Here is a 21,412-nt window from a genome sequence, read left to right as displayed (position 1 = left end):
TCAAAAATTAATACCTGCAGGTGAAGGACTTGGAGATACATCAGGAACAGAATCAACACGAACAACAGGAGTAGAAACTGGTTGCTGCTGATAGTACATCTGAATGGGAAGTGGTATAGCCCTCCGTTTTACTCCCACTACATGAATATGTGCCTGCCCGTTGCTACTGGAATCCTCCACTCTCTTCACTGTATGATTTGGAAAGACCGTTCTGTAAAGTACACATACACTTAGTTTTCTTCACTAGCACGCGAGCAAAAAACAGACTTCTAACAATGTTTACACGAACAGCAGTAGTATATTTACTACTACAAATGTACGAACCAGTATGATTCATACAGTTCTATTCTGCAAAGGTGGGAAGCAAAGAAAATATATAAAACATCAGTTCTCCAATTTTAAAAATCATTATTTATTAACATTGTTCAGTTTTAAATAAGTTAATACCCTATATAATTAACAAAAAAGCTGCATCTAGGTAGTGTCTATTTTATGAACTTTGCATAATACCAAAAGCCTCGATATTTGAAGAGTATTAGTTCTAGACTATTATTCAAGATTTAAAAGGGCAAAAGTCATGTCTTTAACACAGTAAAGTGGGTAAAAAAAAGTTTCTCCCTTCTCTTTCTTTGATAAGCCTCATAATGTTCAAACACAAATACCAGGTTTGATTTCCAAAATCCCCTTGTATTTGAATTTCTAGCTCATAACAACCTAGCCAAGATGAAACGTCAAGTAGTAGAAATATTTCAAATTAGACAGATGGATGGTATTTTCTCTAAAGAGCAAGAGATGTTCTAGGTGATATGGATTAACTTTGTTTAAAGTTAACTACTATGCATCCTACCTAAGACATTTATAAAATCCAGTTGAAGTTAGGATTCCACCACGAGCTAATTTACTGCATGTTGAGAGGTACTCAGAATACATTTCTGCTCGAGAGACAGAACAATCTGGATTTACTTCAAAATGAGCATTTAGCCTAAAAAAGAGAAAAATAAATGGCATTATGCAGTATATTATAGGAGAGTTCATACTAAATATAGTAAAACCATTTGAAGGCAATGTATTATAAAATAATATTTATGCCTGTTTATCAAATGTCAGTATCATGTTATTAGCAAAAATGCATGCTAGGTTTTAGACTGATGAAACTAAACAAAAGGAGATTAACCACTTAATCACATTTATTTTAGTATTAAAAAAATCATTAACAACAAATACAAAAACTAAGTTCACACCCCAGTGAGAACTGGGTTGGTCTGTTGGCAACAAATATTATACAACAAGTAAGTTTCATTCAATCAATATCTACTAAATTTCCTGTCTTGCAATAATTAAAATATAACAGAAATTCCTAATAATGAGCTATTTCCATTGGAGATGTGGAAAATGGAAGAACAACAACTAAAATTAAACTTTTGTTGTCTCTTCGAGCAAATCCCTTAAGAAAAAAAACTTACCTAAGCTTTCAACTACTCTTTAAGATAATCATACTTCTCCCATGCCTCACACTTTCATTCCCCCATTTCAGAAATTTCTATTCATAATGCAGTACAAATTAATTCAAACTTCAGTTTGTCTTTTTCATATAGTGACTTCCATCTATTTATCAGTTAGGACTGGAGGCCGAATTATCATCATAGGATTCTTTTCTAGGACTTACTATACATATAATAGGCCAACTGATAGCTGTTTATATAAACTGAATCAAATAGTACTTATGATTATTTAATTTTAAAATGATTCTCTCCCTCCTCACTAGAACTAGCAGAAATGTACAAATGGGCTTTAGAAGACCAAATCCATACCTAACACACACACACATTTTACTGTGCATGTGGTACATACTTTTTCCAACTTTCATAATTGAGTACTGAGTTTTCAAAAGGCTTAGATACAAAAAACTCTTTTTGGTTTTAATGTAGAAGATAGACATTTCCAAGTATTACTGGAAGTGATTCATTAAGTATAAGGTGTAAAAATATATAAGGTGAGGAAAAAGAAAACAATTAGATATATTTAAAACCATAAACCCGATTTTAAGCAAAGTGGAAAAGTCTAGAGAAAACTGCCACAGGAACAAAGATATGAAAGTACCAAAATATGGAACACGGAATGACAGGAACATGGAATGGGAGACAAATCATGTTAGAGAATGGGAGCAAAGGGATCAGAGAAAGAAAATTTTTAAAGTAATACATCATCAGAAAGTGATCTTTTCTATTCAATCTATTAATCTTCTAAAGAATTTAAGTTGGAATTCATAACTCTGTGGAAGCTACCCTCCACGAGAAAATGAAATCTAACCAAGTCTACAGTTTATTTTTTCAGGAAGTGGCTGATATGTGACTAGTCAGTCTTCTCAATAAAATATTTTCAAGTTGCTTATTTCCATGTAAACCCACTAGCTGTTGTATCATTTGACTCATTTCCCCCTACTACTCTGAAAAAAGAAAAATTAACTACCAATGAACAAGAAGTATTGCTTGTGATGAAAAAGAAGAGACATTTAACAACAAAATCTGTTTTATTTTTTTAAAGACAGTCCAGTTCAGTTTTAATAAAACATTAATTTAAGAAATAAAAATCCTGTAATCTGACAAATCCTATTTTCTGCAAAGTCAAAGATAACGTTTTAACACAAATTTTACTCTGAAAAGAAGTTAAATGGTGTAATTTAATTCTGGAGATTCTGATGAACATTTTTCTTTTAAATTATTCTAAAACGCAGGGGAAATGATTTTACATTGTCCATTCTATGTATAAATGATATTCTACTCTGACTAAAAAGAAATACAGAATAAAACATTCTGGATGACTGTTGAAATACATTTCCTTTTCTCTTTTGCTTTGTTCTTCCCAAGGATAAAGCCTTAATAGAAATAAACCACTTACCACTGACAAGCAAACTTCTCACTATCTATTTCCACTATTCCTGGAGGTGGAGCAACATGCTGTGCTACAACTGCTCTGGAAGCTAAAGAAAAAAATACATTAGCTACATCATTTGTACACACTTAGTCACTATATGCCATTTTAGTTCATGGACACTGAAACAATTAATATTCACAGACTACCTTTCAAAAAGGGGTATAAACATAATGAAAATACACAAATTTGAGAAAGAAACTTATAATGGAGCACATATCATACCAGGCACTGTCTTTGATGCTTTATATAAACTCTTTACTATCATTCAAGTAGTAACAATAATATGGATTATACAGTTAATATAAACTCTTTTTCCCATGGGTCAGACACTGAGTTAAATACTTTATTTATATTAATTCTTCTGTGAGATGGGTACACATAAGGAAACTGAGACTCAAAGTGATTAAAATAACCAGCCCAAGGTCACACAGCTCAACGCATCAGTAAATAAGAATCAGTTTAGTTACAGAAGAAGACAGTATCAGAAATAATCACTTCACTTCTGAATTTAAAAGATTAATATTAACTCTGTAAGTGGCATATATATAACACTTCTGGGAAAAGGTGAACAAAAAGTATGAACTAATTTAAAGTCCTACATTCAAGAAAGAATTTTCATAAGATTATTCTTCTGGGGGAAAAAAATCTGTTGTAATAATAGTTTTCCAGTACACCTTTTGTCCTAAGAGCGGCAAGATGGCTGGGTAAAAATGTACTAGTTATTAATCTTAAAACACATACCAATTTCTGAGATTTTACTTATGACATATTTTAAAACAATTCAAGTCCGATGAATAAGTTAGATCATCTATTATTTTCTAACAAGTGGATCAGATCTGTAGAAAAATAAATGTTTTCTTTTCTGCTGTATATAAAAGAACTAATGAAAACATAAAAATATGATAATATACTTAGCCATATTATGATGATTTAAATATGAATCTTACATATTTTTAAAATTAAAAATTATACTGCTTCATCAGCATTATTTTATAGTTTTTAAACTTATAAAATGTACCCACTATTTTTCAGATAGCATTTTAGCAAAGCTCAGAATCCTCAAACAGAACAAATGTATTTCTAAAATTACTAGAACCAAGGAGCTCCACAGCACAGTCAAATCTGTGAATGATCAAAAGCCATCCTGACTCATGTTTGATGAAACCCCAAGCTTTCACTGGGATAAAGCTAATAGCAGTCACTTACTGAACACTTACTCTGTATTAAGCTATTTACATTTATAAAACATTGTTTGTTTTAATCTTATTTATAGGCCTAAATTTAATTATCCCCGTTTTGCTAATGAAAAAAATAAAGCTCAGAGATTAAGTTTACAAAGGAACACATGATGGAAATGGCAGAGCTGTGTACAGCCAGACTGGATTTTAATCCAGATCTGTCATATTTCAGATACCATACTATGACATGCTATTTCTTAACAGAACAAAATAATTACAATCAAAACTATTTTCCTGGTGCAACCCCAGCTTATCTTTTCTTCTCCTAACTTGGTAACGCCATTACAGAAAATATCCGAGCAGGGCCTTAACCCACTTGGAAATCTTCCTCCTTTTTCTTCATCAATTGTACTACGAGAGAATATAATCTATTCGGACTGAAATCTCCTGAATCAATTAATGACCAGTTGAGTGAAATATTAGTAATTATGCTGAAATTATAAAAATTTTACAAATAATGTATACAGAAGAATAAAGCAGCCACAATTAAATTAAGACAATAAACTGGAAACACAGAATTACTATAAAAGTGGCTACAAACTGAGAAGCACTGCCCTTGGGAAAGATACCTAAAGATTCATTCCAAGTGATTCAAAGGTACTTATACTTTAAAAGGAATCAATTTCTAAGGGCACCTGGGTGGCTCAGTCGGTTGAGTGTCTGACTTTTGATTGATCCTGATTGATCAGGTCATGATTTCAGGGCATGGGATTGTGGGATGAGCCCTGAGATTGAGTCCTGAGACAGGCTCAGCACTCAGCGGTGAGTTTGCTTGAGATTCTCTCTCTCCCTCTGCCTCTGTCCCTCCCCAACTCTCTCTCTCTCTCTCAAAATAAATAAATAAAAATCTTTAAAAGGAATCACTTCCCAGATGCTCAACTTGTGTATATACTCCTTTCTAAAACTGCTCTTCTCCCATTTTGGAACAGAAAGTCTTAACTTTCACCCATCCTTTATAGCAATGCAGGTGTGGTTAAATGCATGCCTCTCAAGTCGGAGTGGCTGGTTCTAGATAGAGTTCCAGCACTTACTAGCTGTGTAACCATGGGCAAGTTAATTAACCTGTCTATAAAATGGGGAAAAGTAACAGTATACTGACCTCCTAGGTCATTATGAGGATTAGAGGAGTTTACATATAAGCCACTTAAAACAATGCCTGGCACATAGTTACCACTATATAACTGTCATGATGATGATGATGATGATGATGACGACGACGACGATGACGATGATGGTGAGAGGTAAAAACCTCTAGGACACCAAAGGGAGAATTAGAATCATTAGAATCCACAAAGCTTCATTTAACCAAGGTATTATGGTAGGGGTTCCTATCTATATTTTATGATGTTTTATATATTATAGTTAAGGGCAATGTTGGGCATGAGATAAGGAGTATTCTGGCCCTTTGGTATATTCTGAATTCAGATATAAAGTGATGACAATTTTTGCTTAATGTCCTTTCCTCCTCTATTTTCTAACTACTGTCAAAAAAAGGTGGTACTTTTGAGTCAGAATCTTGTATAAGTAAAGCACAGATAATTTTTTAAAGAAATACTGAAGGTGGTGGCATCTTATTTCATTCAGATGACAAGATCATGGCTCGTTTAACTATCTTAGAATTCTGAAGTAAGGAAGGTGTCATGGGAACACCTATTAACCATACTTTCTTGGAATGAAAAATAAAGTTGGACCTTTTTTAAGTAATGAAAAGTGAGAATGATTAAAGCAAAATACTTTTGATAATAAAGACTAACTTTACCAGTTAGGTTATATGGGAGATATTTTCTGTAGCTGAATGGGAGAAACCTGTAGTTCTAAGGTTTTTACAAAAAAGTACTCAAAGCACATGATTAAAGTACCTTATCAAAAACTGCACTGGTCTTGAATATTTCAATTTTCCTAATCCAGTGGTCCTCAAAGTATAGTCCCCTGACCTGCAGCATCAGCATCTCATGGGAACTTGTTTAGAAATTAAAATTCTCTGGTCCACCTGAATCAGAAATTCAGGGTATGGAGCCTAGAAATCAGTGCGTGAGCCCACCAGCCAATTCTGAGGCACCCTTAAGTTTGAGAACTGCTGTGTTAATATTTCTTGACTATATCAGGTTAAACAAGGTGCATCTAAGCAAAAGTCAGCAGGTATATTTTACAGTCATATCTTATTAATATCTTTTTGACATACTTCCAATAAAACTTAAAAGTAATGACTGGGCAACATATTCCTTTATGAGTCATATGTTAATTCTTTGATTTCAACATATCAAAGAACTCAAGTTGACAGAAGATCATTAAATATAATTTTAATAATTTTGGATAATTCTGAAGTTCAAAGAATTGTAAATTCTATCCTTAGCTATTTATTGATGTTAACTAGATTTTCAAATTAAACCAATAAAAAGGAAAAATGGAGGTAGAATTGATGTTGAACCCAGTTTCACTCTAGCAATAAAAAAACATTCATTTTGGGATACACTGGAGTAACACTTTCCAGAGAACCACCTCATTAAGAGATGAACTTCCAATAGCTACTTTGTCATGTACTGTTGTTTCATGTATTGCTTATTTCTAAAACTTATAATGATAAAATTTTAAATACTTAAAACTTTATAGAGTGACAGGAAATGGAAAAAGTTAAATTAAAATGTCTACATTTATAGGTGATAAGTACGGATAGAGTGGTGGATATGAGTTCAAGGAGAAAGAAGGTACCATAAAATTTGATATTAAGTGTCTGTGTATTTAAAATGGATGATGGCAAATATCAAGATTCCACTGGATACAAAAAGTACTTTTCATCTTAACAGGTCAATTTAATATACACAAAAAATCTTACTTACAACTATTTAAATTATAATGAAGAAATTTAGATGTCAAACTAAAAGCGGGTGAAAGGTTACTTAAGTTTTCATCGTGATAGGAAGTGAGCAAAACTTCTGAAGACAACCATTCCATAAGAAAACAGTATTAAACAAATGACGGGGGTGGGGGACAAACTATAAATGATAACTAATCGAACAATTAAAAGTTGTCATTCATAATGAGCAAGTAATAAAATGCTCACCAGTTCAAAAGTGAATTTTTAGGTCCTTAGATGCTTATTCCGACCTCTATCAATGAATTACAATATATATAAATGAACAAGTCACAAACTCTAGACGTTTAATTTTGTCCATTTGCCAAATGAGGGCCAAATCTTATTTGAGGGGATGAGTTTATATGTTGAGGTCACTGGTCAGTGAGGAGGCAAAATCAGTAGTTTCCATCAAAATTACCCTTAAATATTCTTCAAATGGCCCATTTTATTTCAGTGTATCATTGACAATTTATTAATTCCTCTAACTCTTGGTTGAACAGAGTTTCTCTACAGCTCTCAGTTAATTTAACCTTTAATTTCTTCTCTGAGTATAGAAATATACCCCTACTATCCACTTAACTGGTAAAAAGAACTGTTTCATTTCTTTGTCAAGGCTGAGAAAACATTATTATTTGACCACTGACTCGCCAGTATGTTATTACCTGTGGGTTAAAGTTACAGAGTAGGTTAGTAGTCAAAATTACCTATTTTTTTCATGCTTCATTGTTTTGTCCAATCCTGTTAGTTGACACCAAGGAAGTTAAATACCCATATGATACAACTCTACCATACACTTCAGAAGGACATAGTGGAAATCAATAAAATATGTGATACATATTTACATACCTTTCATGTGAATAGAGTATATAATTGTGATCCTATGAGTTAGAGTAGAGGAGAGACTGAGATCATGATTAAATGACAGGAGAACAAGCAGCTGAGAGATGTGATGGAAGTCTGAACTGAGGCACTGCACTGGCAACTGAAGAAGCCAGGGTATTTAGGAAGACTCAACAAGATTTGGGGATCAAATGGACACAGTAGTTAAAGGTAAAAAATAATGAGATTTTTGCATTAAGTATAGTGAGGGAGGTTGATGATCTAAATGTGTTTCTAGGCTGAAGGGAAGAAGCAGGTAAAGAAAAAGAGGCTTGAGATATAGGAACGAGGAGACTGATATTCAGAGCACAGATTCAGAAGCTGACATCTCTGAAGACAAGTGGAAGTTGAAGGAAAATGAGTTCAGATGCTAGTAAGTTTATAAGCGAAGGGTTAAGAAATTGAAGAAAAACATGCCACATGGCTTCCATATTAATTGCAAGCGAGAGGTAATAAGATCAACTGAGAAGAATATCCTCTATTAAAAGAGTATCCTCTATTAAAAAATACAGGGAAAGAGAAATGTCTTGGGAATGGTGGGAGGTGGAAAAGAGCACCTGAGGTGAAAGATGGATTGTTTTGTTAAGACAAATGAAGGTAGAGAAAGCACTCCCAAAAAGGCTGAGAGTGCTAAAATATAAAAATGACAACTTATAACAAGCCAGGAGAAAGAAGTCCAAGCACTGAAGAGAATGCTCATTATTAGACAGCAATGAATTCTAATGAAAGACATTTGAGTTAAACAGAATTGACCCAAGGGACCTTAAGAAGGGTGCACAAGTGCAGGTACACAGACATGTGTGTCTGATTCAAGGCTCCGATTCTATGGTTTTTGGTTCAAGTATTAGGAGGTATTATAGTTATGTACTTGGATGACCAGCTGGGAGAATTATAAGGTTATATACGATTAACTTTTTCTTGGCATATCAATTTCCAGTGACCAAAACTGCAAATAATAAATTCATCAGGGCACTCCATACTGCTCTCACAATTGTAAATATCTAATCCCTCACACTCCTCGAAAAAAAAAATTTTTTTTAAATCTATTATACTATTCTTCCTCTGTGCTTACTTTGGTCCTACTGGTCCTGGAATGTATAATATCTAAGAAATTAAAGCTCATATTCAAGTTCTGCTTTAGCCTATTCCACTATTACAGTATCAGTTCCCTGTACTGCACATTTACATTTATCTTTAGTATTAAATCTTACATACCAGTAACCATAATGAAAAACATTATGTAAAAACACTAACCTGGGGCAGATGCTACATGGGTCTGGGTTTGGACTTGTTCTACAGCTTGTGGCCTAATTTCAGATAAAACTTGATGACTGGAACTTGGATGTTCGACGAGTTTTACTGCAGCTAGTGCATCAGGGCCAAACATCTGAATATCCATAGAAACCAGACACACTAACATGTCTAAAATAAATTAAAAACCAATAGTTATTAGTAATATTATCAAACAATGACATTGCTGAAAAACACATGCTATACAGAATAACTGCTTCTCAGATGGCAGTCCCTGAATCACTGTACATCAGAATTATCTGTGGATCTTTGAAAAAGATTTTTAGGCTCAATCTCTGAAGACTGATTTAGTAGCTCTGCAATGGGGATTAGGTATCTTTATTTTTGAAAAGTTTCCCAACTGATTCTGATGTGTAGCCAGATTTAGGAACCACTGATATGGAAAGTGACATCTTAATTTCTCACTAATAATTTCAAGCTAAATCTCTGTTTACTCTGATTTTAGTATTTATACCCAAGATAGAAATCATTCTAATCAATGAGTAAATGTTAACATACTTTCATAATTGTGTTTAAAACTGACAACACACTAAAGAGGTGGTAAGTTGATTAATTTTAAGAATAATACCATTACCAGCAACTTCTAGGAATACAAGGAAACTTTTTCACTCAGCTTCAGTTGCTTAATAGTAGCAGCTGACCATTTGAAACAGAAAGACCTGCTCCTCAGAGTTATAGCAATTTTGTTGGTTGTTTGGTTGGATTTGATAAGTGGTAACAGAAATAAAGAAAGGAAGAGGAGTTATTGATAGCCACAAACACCCTGGTCCCTATATGACAGAAGTTTCTTGCTAATCTAATACAGGCAGAAAGAATAACACAAACATGTGTGTCTGAAAGGGTAATGACTCCTCAAAATAAATAGTACACCCCAAATACAAATTGTGATTTAGTATAGCAACCCATTAAATATTTTTTCCTCAATAAAGAAAATAAAATAAACATTTCTTTGGTTTAATCTTACCTATGCTCTTTTCTACTTTTGCAATTTTTGTGCAAGCAACATCTCCCATTTCTGTGAGCATATATAGCACCTCGAGTGTTGAGATCACGAGCAGCACATCAGGTAAAGTGAGATGACAAATGATCTCTCTGTATGAGTCCTGATCGACATATTCACAAATCAAAACACCATTATCTTCTGCTTTGCAAAGATTTCCCAAAATTTCCATGCCTGAAAAGTGTACACACACAAATACATATTTATTTTTTAACAGATGATAAAAAAGTCTGTGTATATTATACAATGAGAAAATTAAGTAAGTACTTACCCCTCATCTTTAAAAACCTATCCCTTGACATTAGGCATTTTGTAACAGTATGAAACATCAGATGAGTAGTTTTGAAATCAACAGGGTCCAACAGAAGCTGGAAAATGGAAAGGACACTATTGAGGTAGTCCTCTTCAATGCTGTATATTTCAAATTTAATAAAAATTAATGTTTTTTTAATGTTTTTTTTAACAGTGTTGCCCAAGTTTTTAAAAATTTACTGTGGGAATAGCCATCACTAAATCTGGAGCATCACTGCAAATATTTTTTCCAAAAATGTGTGTGATACCATAGTTAGGCAAAACTATATGTAAGCCTTTCATATTCTCTAAGTATAGCAAATACAATAATGCTACATACTAAAAATTTAAAGTAAATATCATTGCTAACTATCAAAACTGTTTTAAGTTACTATCACATGCTTACCTCAGCTGCAATATTTCCTAACGTGTCAAGGCCTAATTGCCTTAGAGAAATAAAATGACTATGTGCAGAAAGTAATAGGAAACGAAGACAGGTACGATTAGCTGCCAAGAGCTTAACATTGCCCTCTTCAAAGGAAAGATTTCGCAAAATCACTGCAATCTGAAGTACCCGTTGTCCTTCAATATCATTAATGCCCAGCTTTCGAGGTGGATGAAATAAAGATTCCCAAATCCATTCTCCTGATGTACCTTCTATAATAGAACACATATATTTTACTTAAATTGATATTTCATTTATTATTATTGATATTTCAAAGTTATTTAAAATTTTTCTTACTGTCTTACCATGAGACTTGTTTCTGTCAGAAATGAGGTCACGTACTTCATTATCATCAACAATGTCTTTCCAAAACTGTAATTAAGAAATTATTATACTTAATTCTGACATTTGAAATAACTATTCTATTACTTTAAAAATAGTCACGCAGGGCACTGGGTGGCTCAGTGGGTTAAGCCTCTGCCTTCGGCTCAGGTCATGGTCCCAGGGTCCTGGGATTGAGCCCCGCATTGGGCTCTCTGCTCATGGAGGAGTCTGTTTCCCCCCTCTCTCTCTGCCTGCTGCTCTGCCTACTTGTGATCTCTCTCTCTTTGTCAAATAAATAAAATCTTAAAAAAAAAAAAGTCATGCCTACTATAAAACTATAAAATTTCTATTTATTTACAGAGAGAGAGAGGGGGTTGGGAGGGGATAAGGGAGGGGGGGGAAAGAGAAAGAGAGAGAAGGAATATTTTTTTCCTTTTTTTTTTTTTTTTTAAAGAGAGATGGAAAGTGATGGGGGAGGGGCAGATGGAGAGGGAGAGAGAAAGAATCTTAAGTAGGCTCCATGGTCAGCACAGAGCCTGACTCAGAGCTCGATCTCACAACCTTAAGATTATGCCCTGAGCCGAAATCAAGGGTTGGATGCTTAACAAAATGAGCCACCCTAGTGCCCCTAAAACTTGTACTTTTAAAAATCCATGTAGACATCATTAGGTGCTATTTAATTAATTGACATAAATACTTAACTTTCTATAAGTTTAAGGTACTTAAATAATAAGGTATCATTTCAGATTAGGGATTCTCAAGCTCGGGTCCACAGACTTCTAAATGGTCTGTGAAAGAAATTAGGGCATCTGTGAAATTAAATGGAGGGAAACGGTGATATCTTTATGTTCATTAACCTCTAACTAAAATTTGGTATTTCCTTAGCAATTCTTTCAACGTTGAATGTTAGACAAAAAAACAAGTAATAGTAGCAGTACCTGGGGATATGTCACCAATATGAATTACAGATATTTTCTGATCATTTTACAGCTATGGCAAGTATCGAGAAATAGTGCTTATGTTCATTAGTATCTGAAAATTATGACAGTCATTAATTCTGTCATTAAACAGCACATAATCACAGTATTCCTGTTTACAGACAGGCCTGAGACATTGCCTGGCTAGCTACTGAGCAAATTTACATCTAGAATAAAATCAAATATTTAAGTGGTGAAGTTGTGTTCCCCAAGTTTTTAACCCAGATTTTTGACTTGCTTTCCAGTATTCCATATCTGTAAACTGTTTTTGATTCAAATGTGAGAAGAGATGAGTCAAGATCCATGGTCGATGTTCTTTTTCAGGCTAAGAATCAAGTGACCTTATACTACATAACTATACAAAATGAAATATAACTTGAAATTGTCTATGACACTTAATTGTATTACCTTGTTACTTCTGTACTAATAAAGAAATGCATGGACTATTAGTTCACTTTTTATTTCTAAACATTCTGATGTGGATATTTCAAAATAACTGTATTTAGTTTTCGGAATTAAGATTCTTTCACATTTAAAGCCACTAGTCTGAGAAAATGTCCACTAGGAAAAGGATCAATTGTTCAAAAAACTCATGAAAAAGAATGTTTGGTAACAATAAACAAGAACTAGGCATATGAAGAAAAAAGGACAATGCTCAATAAATAAGAAAAAAGGTCCATTGGAAATTCAAATAACAAAGATATCAGACATGGAATTTTTGATGATCATGGATAATAAATTCAAAGAAATAAGAGATTGAAAAATTGGGCAAATAAATGAAAATTATAAGAATGAAAGAGAAATTCTAAAACTGAAAAGAAAAATTCAATTTAATGACTGATTATATACAACTCAAGAAAGAATGAAGTATAAATGTAGAAGAAAATACAATTTGGAAGCATAAAGAGACAAAAGTTTGGCGGAAAAACCCATACAAGACACAGAACATACAGTGAAAAGTACTAACATAAGAATAATCGGAATTCCCAAGAATCAAGAGAGAGAATGGGCAGAAACAGTATTTGAAGAGACAGGGCAAAGAATTTTCTAAAACAATTTAAAGACGTTAACCTACAGATTTAAGCAGCACTCCAAATAATAAAGAGAAATAAAGATGTGTAAGAATATGAAAATAAAAGAATAAAATTCCTGAAAAGCAAAGACACAAAAGAACCCCAACTTAAATGCAAAGACAGAAAAAAAAAAAAAAAGATAATCTTAAAAAGGACTACAAACTAAACTGACAGCAAACTTTGTGAAAAAATAAAATAAAATAATGGAAGCCAAAAGACAAAGGACATTTTCTAAGTGATGGAATAAAATATTTGCCAAACTTAAATCTTTAAACAGAGAAACTGCCCTTCACTAAAAATGAAACCTGGCAAATGAAAACAGAAAACTCACCCTCTATAAACCAGTAATAAAGAAAAATACGTGAAAAGAGAGATGTGGTTTAAATCAAAATAAATAATGAATGAATAAAATACTAAAAAAAATGTTTTATGAGGTAAAAATATGCTTAAAACTAAAATCTAAGAAAAAATGCCTGGAAAGAACTTTTGCTCAGGCCATAATGCAGTAACTAGTACTTTGGTAGTCCTCTTCCTATCATAAAACCAGTATGTATAAAACAACTGTTTTCAGAGACTGGACAACATAATCACTGAAATGTGGAAAACAAAGGAAGCGAGTTCAATCACTGCCCCATAGTTTTACAGACACTCTAGACTATAGCACAGAGACAATAAATCCAAGAGATCATAGTGATTTCTAAGTTGAAACTGATCAGAGTTCAGTAAGGCCAGCAGAAATAGAATTTGAGAGCAAATTTGTAAGAAAGAGGAGTGATGAAGAGAAAGAACTCAATGAATCTGCACAGGAATTTCTAGAGCTGATTGCTGAGTACTAAACTATGCATATGCAAGGTTGAACTCTAAAACCTCAAGCAAAAAAAACCCAGAGAGAATAATTAATGAGGAGTTATAACTGAACAATTCACAAAATAAAGAAAACTCATTAAATACCCTGCAAATTCAGTAGATATCCAAACAAAGCCATGCCTTAGGAGTAAGGATAAACTGGTGCTAGAGTAAAGGCTAATCTATCTCAGTCATAACAAAGCTTTAAAACAACGTTCTAAAGGATCGATATGTCACAATCTATATGTCAACTAAAAGCATGCCAGAACAAAGTCCTACATTCTTGAAAGTCACCAAAATCCAAACACTCAATAATGTAACATTCTCAATAAAAAATTACCGCATGTACAAAGAAAGTAGGAAACATGATCCATAACTAAGACAAAAATAGTTTCAACAAAAACAGACCCAGAAGTAATAAAGATAATGGAATTAGCAAAGAATTTTAAACATTTTTGAATAAAATTTTTTTAAATTAAATATTGGCAAAGATTTAAAGGAAACTATGAGCACAATTAGGAGGAAAATGGGATGATGTAAAAGAGAATCAAAGAGAATTTCTAGAGCAGAAAATAGTATCTGAAATAAAAAAGTATGACTAGATGGGCTTAACAGGATAAGAGAAAATGAAAACAGAATAATAGAAACATCCATGAAATAACACAGGAGAAAAAAAGGTCTAAAAACAATGAACAGAACTTCTATAGCCTGTGAGACAGTATATGGTCTAACATTTGAATAAACATCGTCTCAGAGAAAGATAATTATCATATGATCTCTCTGATATGAGGAATTTGAGAGGCAGGGTGGGGGGTTATGGGGGGTAAGGAAGGAAAAAAATGAAGCAAGATGGGATCAGGAGGAAGACAAACCATAAGAGACTCTTAATCTCATGAAACAAACTGAGGGTTGCTGGGGGTGGGGAGGTAGGGATAGGGCAGCTGGGTTATGGACATTGGGGAGAGTATGTGCTATGGTGAGTGCTTGAAATGTATAAGCCTGAGGATTCACAGACCTGTACCCCTGGGGCAAATAATACATTACATGTTAATTAAAAAACAACAACAACAACAACAACATAGTCTCAGAAAAATAGGAGGGGAAAGAAAAAAAATTTGAAGAAATAATTGCCAAAACTTTCCAAATTTCATGAAAAATACCAAACAAGAGAGCTAAATAAACCCAAAGCAGGAAAAGCAAAGAAGACCTCAACAAAGCACATCCTAAACAAAATAAAAATCAATGATTAAGAGAATACCTTAAAAGTAGTCAGAGAAAACAAATCACACACAAAACAATATGATTAAAACTGACTTCCTGTCAGTAAAAATGCAAATCAGATGGCAATGAAACATTATCTTAAACTAGTCAGATAATACCCTAGAAACAATTTTATATCCAGCAAAAATACCTTTCAAACATAAAGGCAAAATAAAGTTTCAGGAAAATAAAAGCTAAGACTCAAAATTCAACAATATCAATAATTTCATAAAGTATAAATGGTCTGAATGCTTGATGAAAAGGAAGAAATTGCACAAAAAGCAGATTAAAGAAAATAAGATTCAAGTATAAGCTATCTTTAAGAAACTATATGAAGCCACAGATGAAATGGGGTGTCCGAGTGGTACAGTCGGTTAGTTGTCTGACTCTTGGTTTCAGCTTAGGTTGTGATCTCAGGGTTGAGATTAAGCCCTGTGTCAGGCTTCATGTTCAGCGTGGAATCTGTTTGGGATTCTCTCTCCCTCTCCCTCTGTCCCTCCTGCTCCTTCTTGCTCTCTCTCTCTTTTAAATAAATAAATCTTAAACATACACACACACACACACACACACACACACACAGATGAAAAGCGTAAGAATAGAAAAAGATATATCATGAAAACATTAATCATAAGAAAGCTGCTGTAGATAAATTACACCAGTGAAGAGACTTCAGGAGATGGGATATTATCAGAGGTCAGAGGAATGTTCTGTAATAAAAAATAAAAGCTAAGTTATCAAGAAAATTTAATAATCCTAAATATATATGCAACTAATAACAGAGGTTCAAAATATACAAAACAAATACTGACAACTAAAAGGAGATATAAACATTCATACTTTTGATGATTTTAACACTCATCTCTCAAGAAATCATACAATAATTATACAGAAAACCATAACTATACAAAAATCTTGAACACTATCAAATACCTTGACTTGTTATTAATAAACACTGCACCCAACAATAGAGCATTGTTTTCAAGTGTGCATGAAACAGTCACTAAGACCATATGCTAAAACAAGTCTTGATAAGTTTAAAAGACCTTATATAAAGGTGCCTAGGTGGTTCAGGTGGTTAAACGTCCAACTCTTGATTTTGGCTCAGATCATGATCTCAAAGTCATGAGACTGAGCCCCATGTCATGCTCTGCAGTGGGCAAGGAGCCTGCTTAAGATTCTCTCTTCCTCTGCCACTCTGCTGTCCCTCCCCCTGCTCACATGCATACTCTCTCAAAAAATAAATAAATAAAAACTAACTAAATAAAAGAACTTATATAAACTTATGTTCTCTGACAACAATGGAATGTGATTAAAATGAGGAGTAACTATAATAATAATACTAATACTAAAAGCTACTTGGAAAAAAACCCCAAAATTAAATATCATACTTCTATATAAGCCATAAATTAAAGAAGAAATCACAAGAGATATGAGAAAATACCTTGAACTTAATGATAATGAAAACTCAACATAAGAAAATTTGTGGGACACAACTCAAGCAGTTTAGAGAAAGAATTTATAGCTTTATAAACTGACATTAAACAAGAAGGAAAGTTTAAAACGAATAATCTAAGATTCTATTTTAAGAAGTCTGAAAAAGAGCAAAGCAATGAATAATGAGAGCAGTATATATAAATCAAAAGTGAGTAAATGGAGATGAGAGTTGTTCTAGTGTCCCTACATTATCCAGAAAGTGGTAAAAGTACTAATTTCCTATATTAGTAAAAATTAAAATTATAATCTTTAGTGTAATTACTAAGAGAACAGCAAAAGTATATAAATACCAAACTAACAGTAGGTAGAATACTGAATAATAAACAATACTCAGTTAAATAAAAAGGTAAGAAAGGAGGAAGAGAAAAAATCAAAACCAAATAGGTAGGAATCTAATATAGAAACCAATGTGAAACACTGCAGATTTATACACAATTATATGAAAATTACATTTAATGTAAATTGAATAAATGTGCTAATTTAAAAACAATTTTTTACACCGGGAAAAAAAAGAAGCCCAAGTATATGTTGTTTATTTAAAAAAGAAAAAAAGGCCTCTGCCTTCAGCTCAGGTCATGATCTCAGGGTCCTGGGATCGAGCCCCGCATGGGGGGGGTGATCTCTGCTCAGCAGGGAGCCTGCTTGCCCCTCTGCCTCTCTGCCTACTTGTGATCTCTCTGTCAAACAAATAAATACAAATCTTAAAAAAAATTTTTTAAAAAGGCACAAAAAAACATCTAAAATATAAGGATAAGTAAGAAAGGCTCAAGGCTCAAGGCAAAAAAATATGAGCCACAGAAACCACAAACAAACGGAAGATGATATTATATTGATATAAGACCAAAAAAAAAAAAAATAGTAGACTTAAAGGTAAAAAGGATACTTCATATGTTCAACTGACCAGAAAGATATAACACCTGTAAAGTGCACTATATAACAGTCTTGAAATACAAAAACACAGTATTATAGAACTATAAGGAAGGTCACATCCCCAGTCATACTGGGTGTTCTTAACATGCCTCATTCCATAAATGAAGAAATGGACAAAGCAGCCAGTACTGATACATAAATACAAATAACATGACTAACCATGTTGGCCTGATATACACAGCAATTTATATCCAACAACTTCAAAATATATATAAATATAAATAGTGTTTATAAAATCTCATCAGTGCTAGACTATGAAATAAATGAAAGTGGAAGTATTTCAGAAGTTTAAGATTATACAAAGTATATTGTTTCTGCATAGTGAAATTCAGTTAGTTTTTTTTTCCATTGCTTTTTTTTTTTTTGAAATAACATATATAACACATTGTTTGAAGGGTACACATCTGTGATTCATCAGTCTTACACAACACCCAGAGCTTACTACAATACATACCCACCCCTATGTCCATTGCCCAGCCACCCCATCCCCAAGCCCCTTCCCCTATGATCCCCTGCCTTGTTTCTTAAAGAAAAAGAAAACTACAAAAACTGTATGTTTTTTGGACATTAAGAAACTTCCCTTTAAGAGAAGATATTTGCAAATGACATATCTGATAAAGGGTTAGTATCCAAAATATATAAATAATTTATAAAACTCAACACCGAAAAGCAAATAATCCAATTAAAAAATGGGCAGAAGGCATGAATAGACATTTTTCCAAAGAAGACATACTGATGGCCAAGAGACATGAAAAGATGCTCAACATTGCTCACCATCAGGGAAATACAAATCAAAACCACAATGAGATATCACCTCACAGCAGTGTGAATGGCTAAAATCAACAAAACAAGAAACAACAGGTGTTGTTGAGGATGTGGAAAAAGGGGAACCCTCTTTCACCGTTGGTGGGCATTTAAACTGGTGCAGCCAGTCTGGGAAACAGTGTGGAGGTTCCGCAAAATGCTAAAAATAGAACTACCCTAGGATCCAGCCAGTACCTACTAGGTACTTACCCAAAGAATACAAAAATACTCATTTGGAGCAATACATGCACTCCCATATTTATTTATTTATAGCAGCATTATCTACAATAGCCAAATTATGGAAACAGCCCGTGTCTTAAACTGATGAATGGATAAAGAAGACTGGCATATTTTTCCTTCTATATCTATATCTATGTCTATATCTCTAAATACATAGATTATATACATACAAAGGAATATTATTCATCCAACAAATGAATGAAGTCTTGTCATTTCCAATGACATGTATAGAGCTAGAGAGTATAATGGTTAGTGACATAAGTCAGAGAAAGATGAATACTGTATGATTTCACTCATATATGAATTTAAGAAACAAAACAAGCAAAGGGGAAAACAGAGAGGTAAATCAAGAAACAGACTCTTAACTACAGGGAACAAACGGATGGTTATCAGAGGGAAGGTGGGTGGGGGTATGGGTGAAATATGAGATAGAGGCTAAGGAGCACACTTGCTGTGATTAGCAAAGGTTGTTGTATGCAAGTGTTGAGTCACTATACTGTATACCTGAAACTAACACTGCACTGTATGCTAACTAACTGGAATTTTTCTTAAAAACTTAAAAACAAAAAAGGAAGAAAGAAACTTCCCTTCAAAACTATCCATGTATCAAGAAGATGTCATAATGGAAATTTTAAGATACTCTGAGTTATGAAAACATGAAATATCAGAATTAGGAGAATAAAGTTAAATATGTGCTTAGAAAGAATTTTATGGCTTTAAATGTATGTATTAGAAAAAAACAAAACTAAAAATCAATGCTCTAAGCACCAAGAGATTATAAAAAGTGTGGTAAATTAAATCCAAAAAATATACCATATAAAAAGAAATATAAAGAGCAGAAATTAATGAAAACATGCAAGAGAGGTGATCATCTAATCATCTTCAACATATTTGTGTCTTCTAGATTTCAAGTAATTAGCAATTATACTCACAACCCCCACTCCCCATTGTGATTGCATAAATAAATACGCAATTTGTGCATCTTACACTTTAATCACCACTTTTCTGAAGTTAAGGAAATCATCTGCTTAACTACAACCAAGAGGCTTGGCTTTTAATGGGTGGGGTGAGGACAGAATATAAGACTTTGGGTGAACTTGTGAAGTGGGGAATTAATATGCAACTCCATATTAGGGTGAGAAACTAGAAGGTCTAACATCCTCAAATAAAGAGAGGAAAAGGAGTTGACTGTCCCTATTTGAGTTTGAGTTAAAAACAATCTCCCAAATATTTCACCACTAGCCTGCTCCATAGCCCCCATGAGTTTGGTTTTATTACCAGAATCAACAAAAAATATAAAGCCATTCTGACCAGTATTTATTTTCTGGTGACTAGCAAATCCCAACAAGAAGTGAAGAAATGAACTCTCCATCCAATCCACACAAATATCCCATAGAAAAGTCTGCTAAAATTTATAAACCAAGGTTATAAGATACGAAGGAATAATCCACCCTGACTCAGAGTGACTAGAATTAGAATTGCAAGAGGCTTATGTATCGGAATTGTCAGGTGTGTGTGTTTTTGTACACATAATTTTTAACTTATATTTTAGATAGTTATACATTTACATTTGTATAAATTTAATGTATACATAATTTGAATATTAATAAAGTATATTTAAAATATATATGATTTGATTTACTAAAAGTATAAAAGATCAAAAGGGCAAATTTGAAAAAATACAAAGAGAAGTTCTAGAAATTAAAACACACATTTTAACACATTTAACAAATGAGTCAAGTGAAATATTAGATACAACTAAAGAGTGATTAAGTGAACTGAAAAACAACCTTAAGGATTACTGCTCAGATCTAGGCATTCTCAGATTTATTGCTTTTCTTACAGATTTATCACTTTCGGAAATCAATGTATAATAAAACCAGAATTTTATTTATTAGCCACTCCATTTTTTTACTCGATCACAACTTTTAAATAGGAACCTTTATATATTACACTAAAGATTAAAGTGTAAGTGCTATGTATATAAAATAAGCAACCATGGATCCTTGACCCTTGGTGACATGTAATTCAATGGTTCAATATTTTATGTGAGTTACCTTAACAAAATCTCTATCAGTCTTCTCCTTCCATTCTTCACCAAATACAGTAGAAAAGGATCCTAAAGCTAAAAGAATAAACAGTATATTCAGTACAATGGAATTATTCTTTCACTTAATTCCTTAAGATAGATGTGGAAAAAACAATAAAAATACATCTAAGTATCTTCTTTGCTAAAAACTATTTCATGGTAAATGACACAAAGTCATGATAATCTCTTTTGAAATATAATTTTTAAATTACAGAATTAAAAAAAACTTTTTTCTATAAACTAAAAATATACAACTCATTTTTATAATATTTATACAAACAATAGAGAAAAGAAATGAAACGTACTATAACAGTTACTCTGTATTAGGCTTCATTTCTAGAGGAGAAAAATATCAAAAAGTCAAACTAATGCTATTGCTTTCAGGTTGCCAGATTTTAAAAATTTTAAATCTTTATATTAATT

At 32.9% G+C, this 21,412-nt stretch overlaps 1 protein-coding gene across 1 annotated transcript in view; it reads right to left on the bottom strand.

Moving 5' to 3' along the window:
* The window catches only part of ARID2 (AT-rich interaction domain 2), a 163,554-nt gene that overhangs the window by 48,447 nt on the left and 93,695 nt on the right, over positions 1-21,412 (bottom strand). The window contains exons 6-14 of the mRNA XM_080810039.1: positions 20,958-21,025; positions 11,258-11,324; positions 10,914-11,164; positions 10,488-10,584; positions 10,181-10,390; positions 9,160-9,327; positions 2,899-2,980; positions 848-982; positions 15-211 (exon numbers count right to left, since the gene is read on the bottom strand). Of these exons, the coding sequence (XP_080666165.1) occupies positions 15-211; positions 848-982; positions 2,899-2,980; positions 9,160-9,327; positions 10,181-10,390; positions 10,488-10,584; positions 10,914-11,164; positions 11,258-11,324; positions 20,958-21,025 (1,275 nt within the window). The remainder of the gene's footprint in view (positions 1-14; positions 212-847; positions 983-2,898; positions 2,981-9,159; positions 9,328-10,180; positions 10,391-10,487; positions 10,585-10,913; positions 11,165-11,257; positions 11,325-20,957; positions 21,026-21,412) is intronic.

This window comes from Martes martes (genome assembly GCF_963455335.1).
Source record: "Martes martes genome assembly, chromosome: 8".
NCBI lineage: Eukaryota > Metazoa > Chordata > Mammalia > Carnivora > Mustelidae > Martes > Martes martes.
The sequence above is the reverse complement of the archived record's forward strand: the minus strand, read 5'-3'. Positions and strand labels throughout refer to the sequence as shown.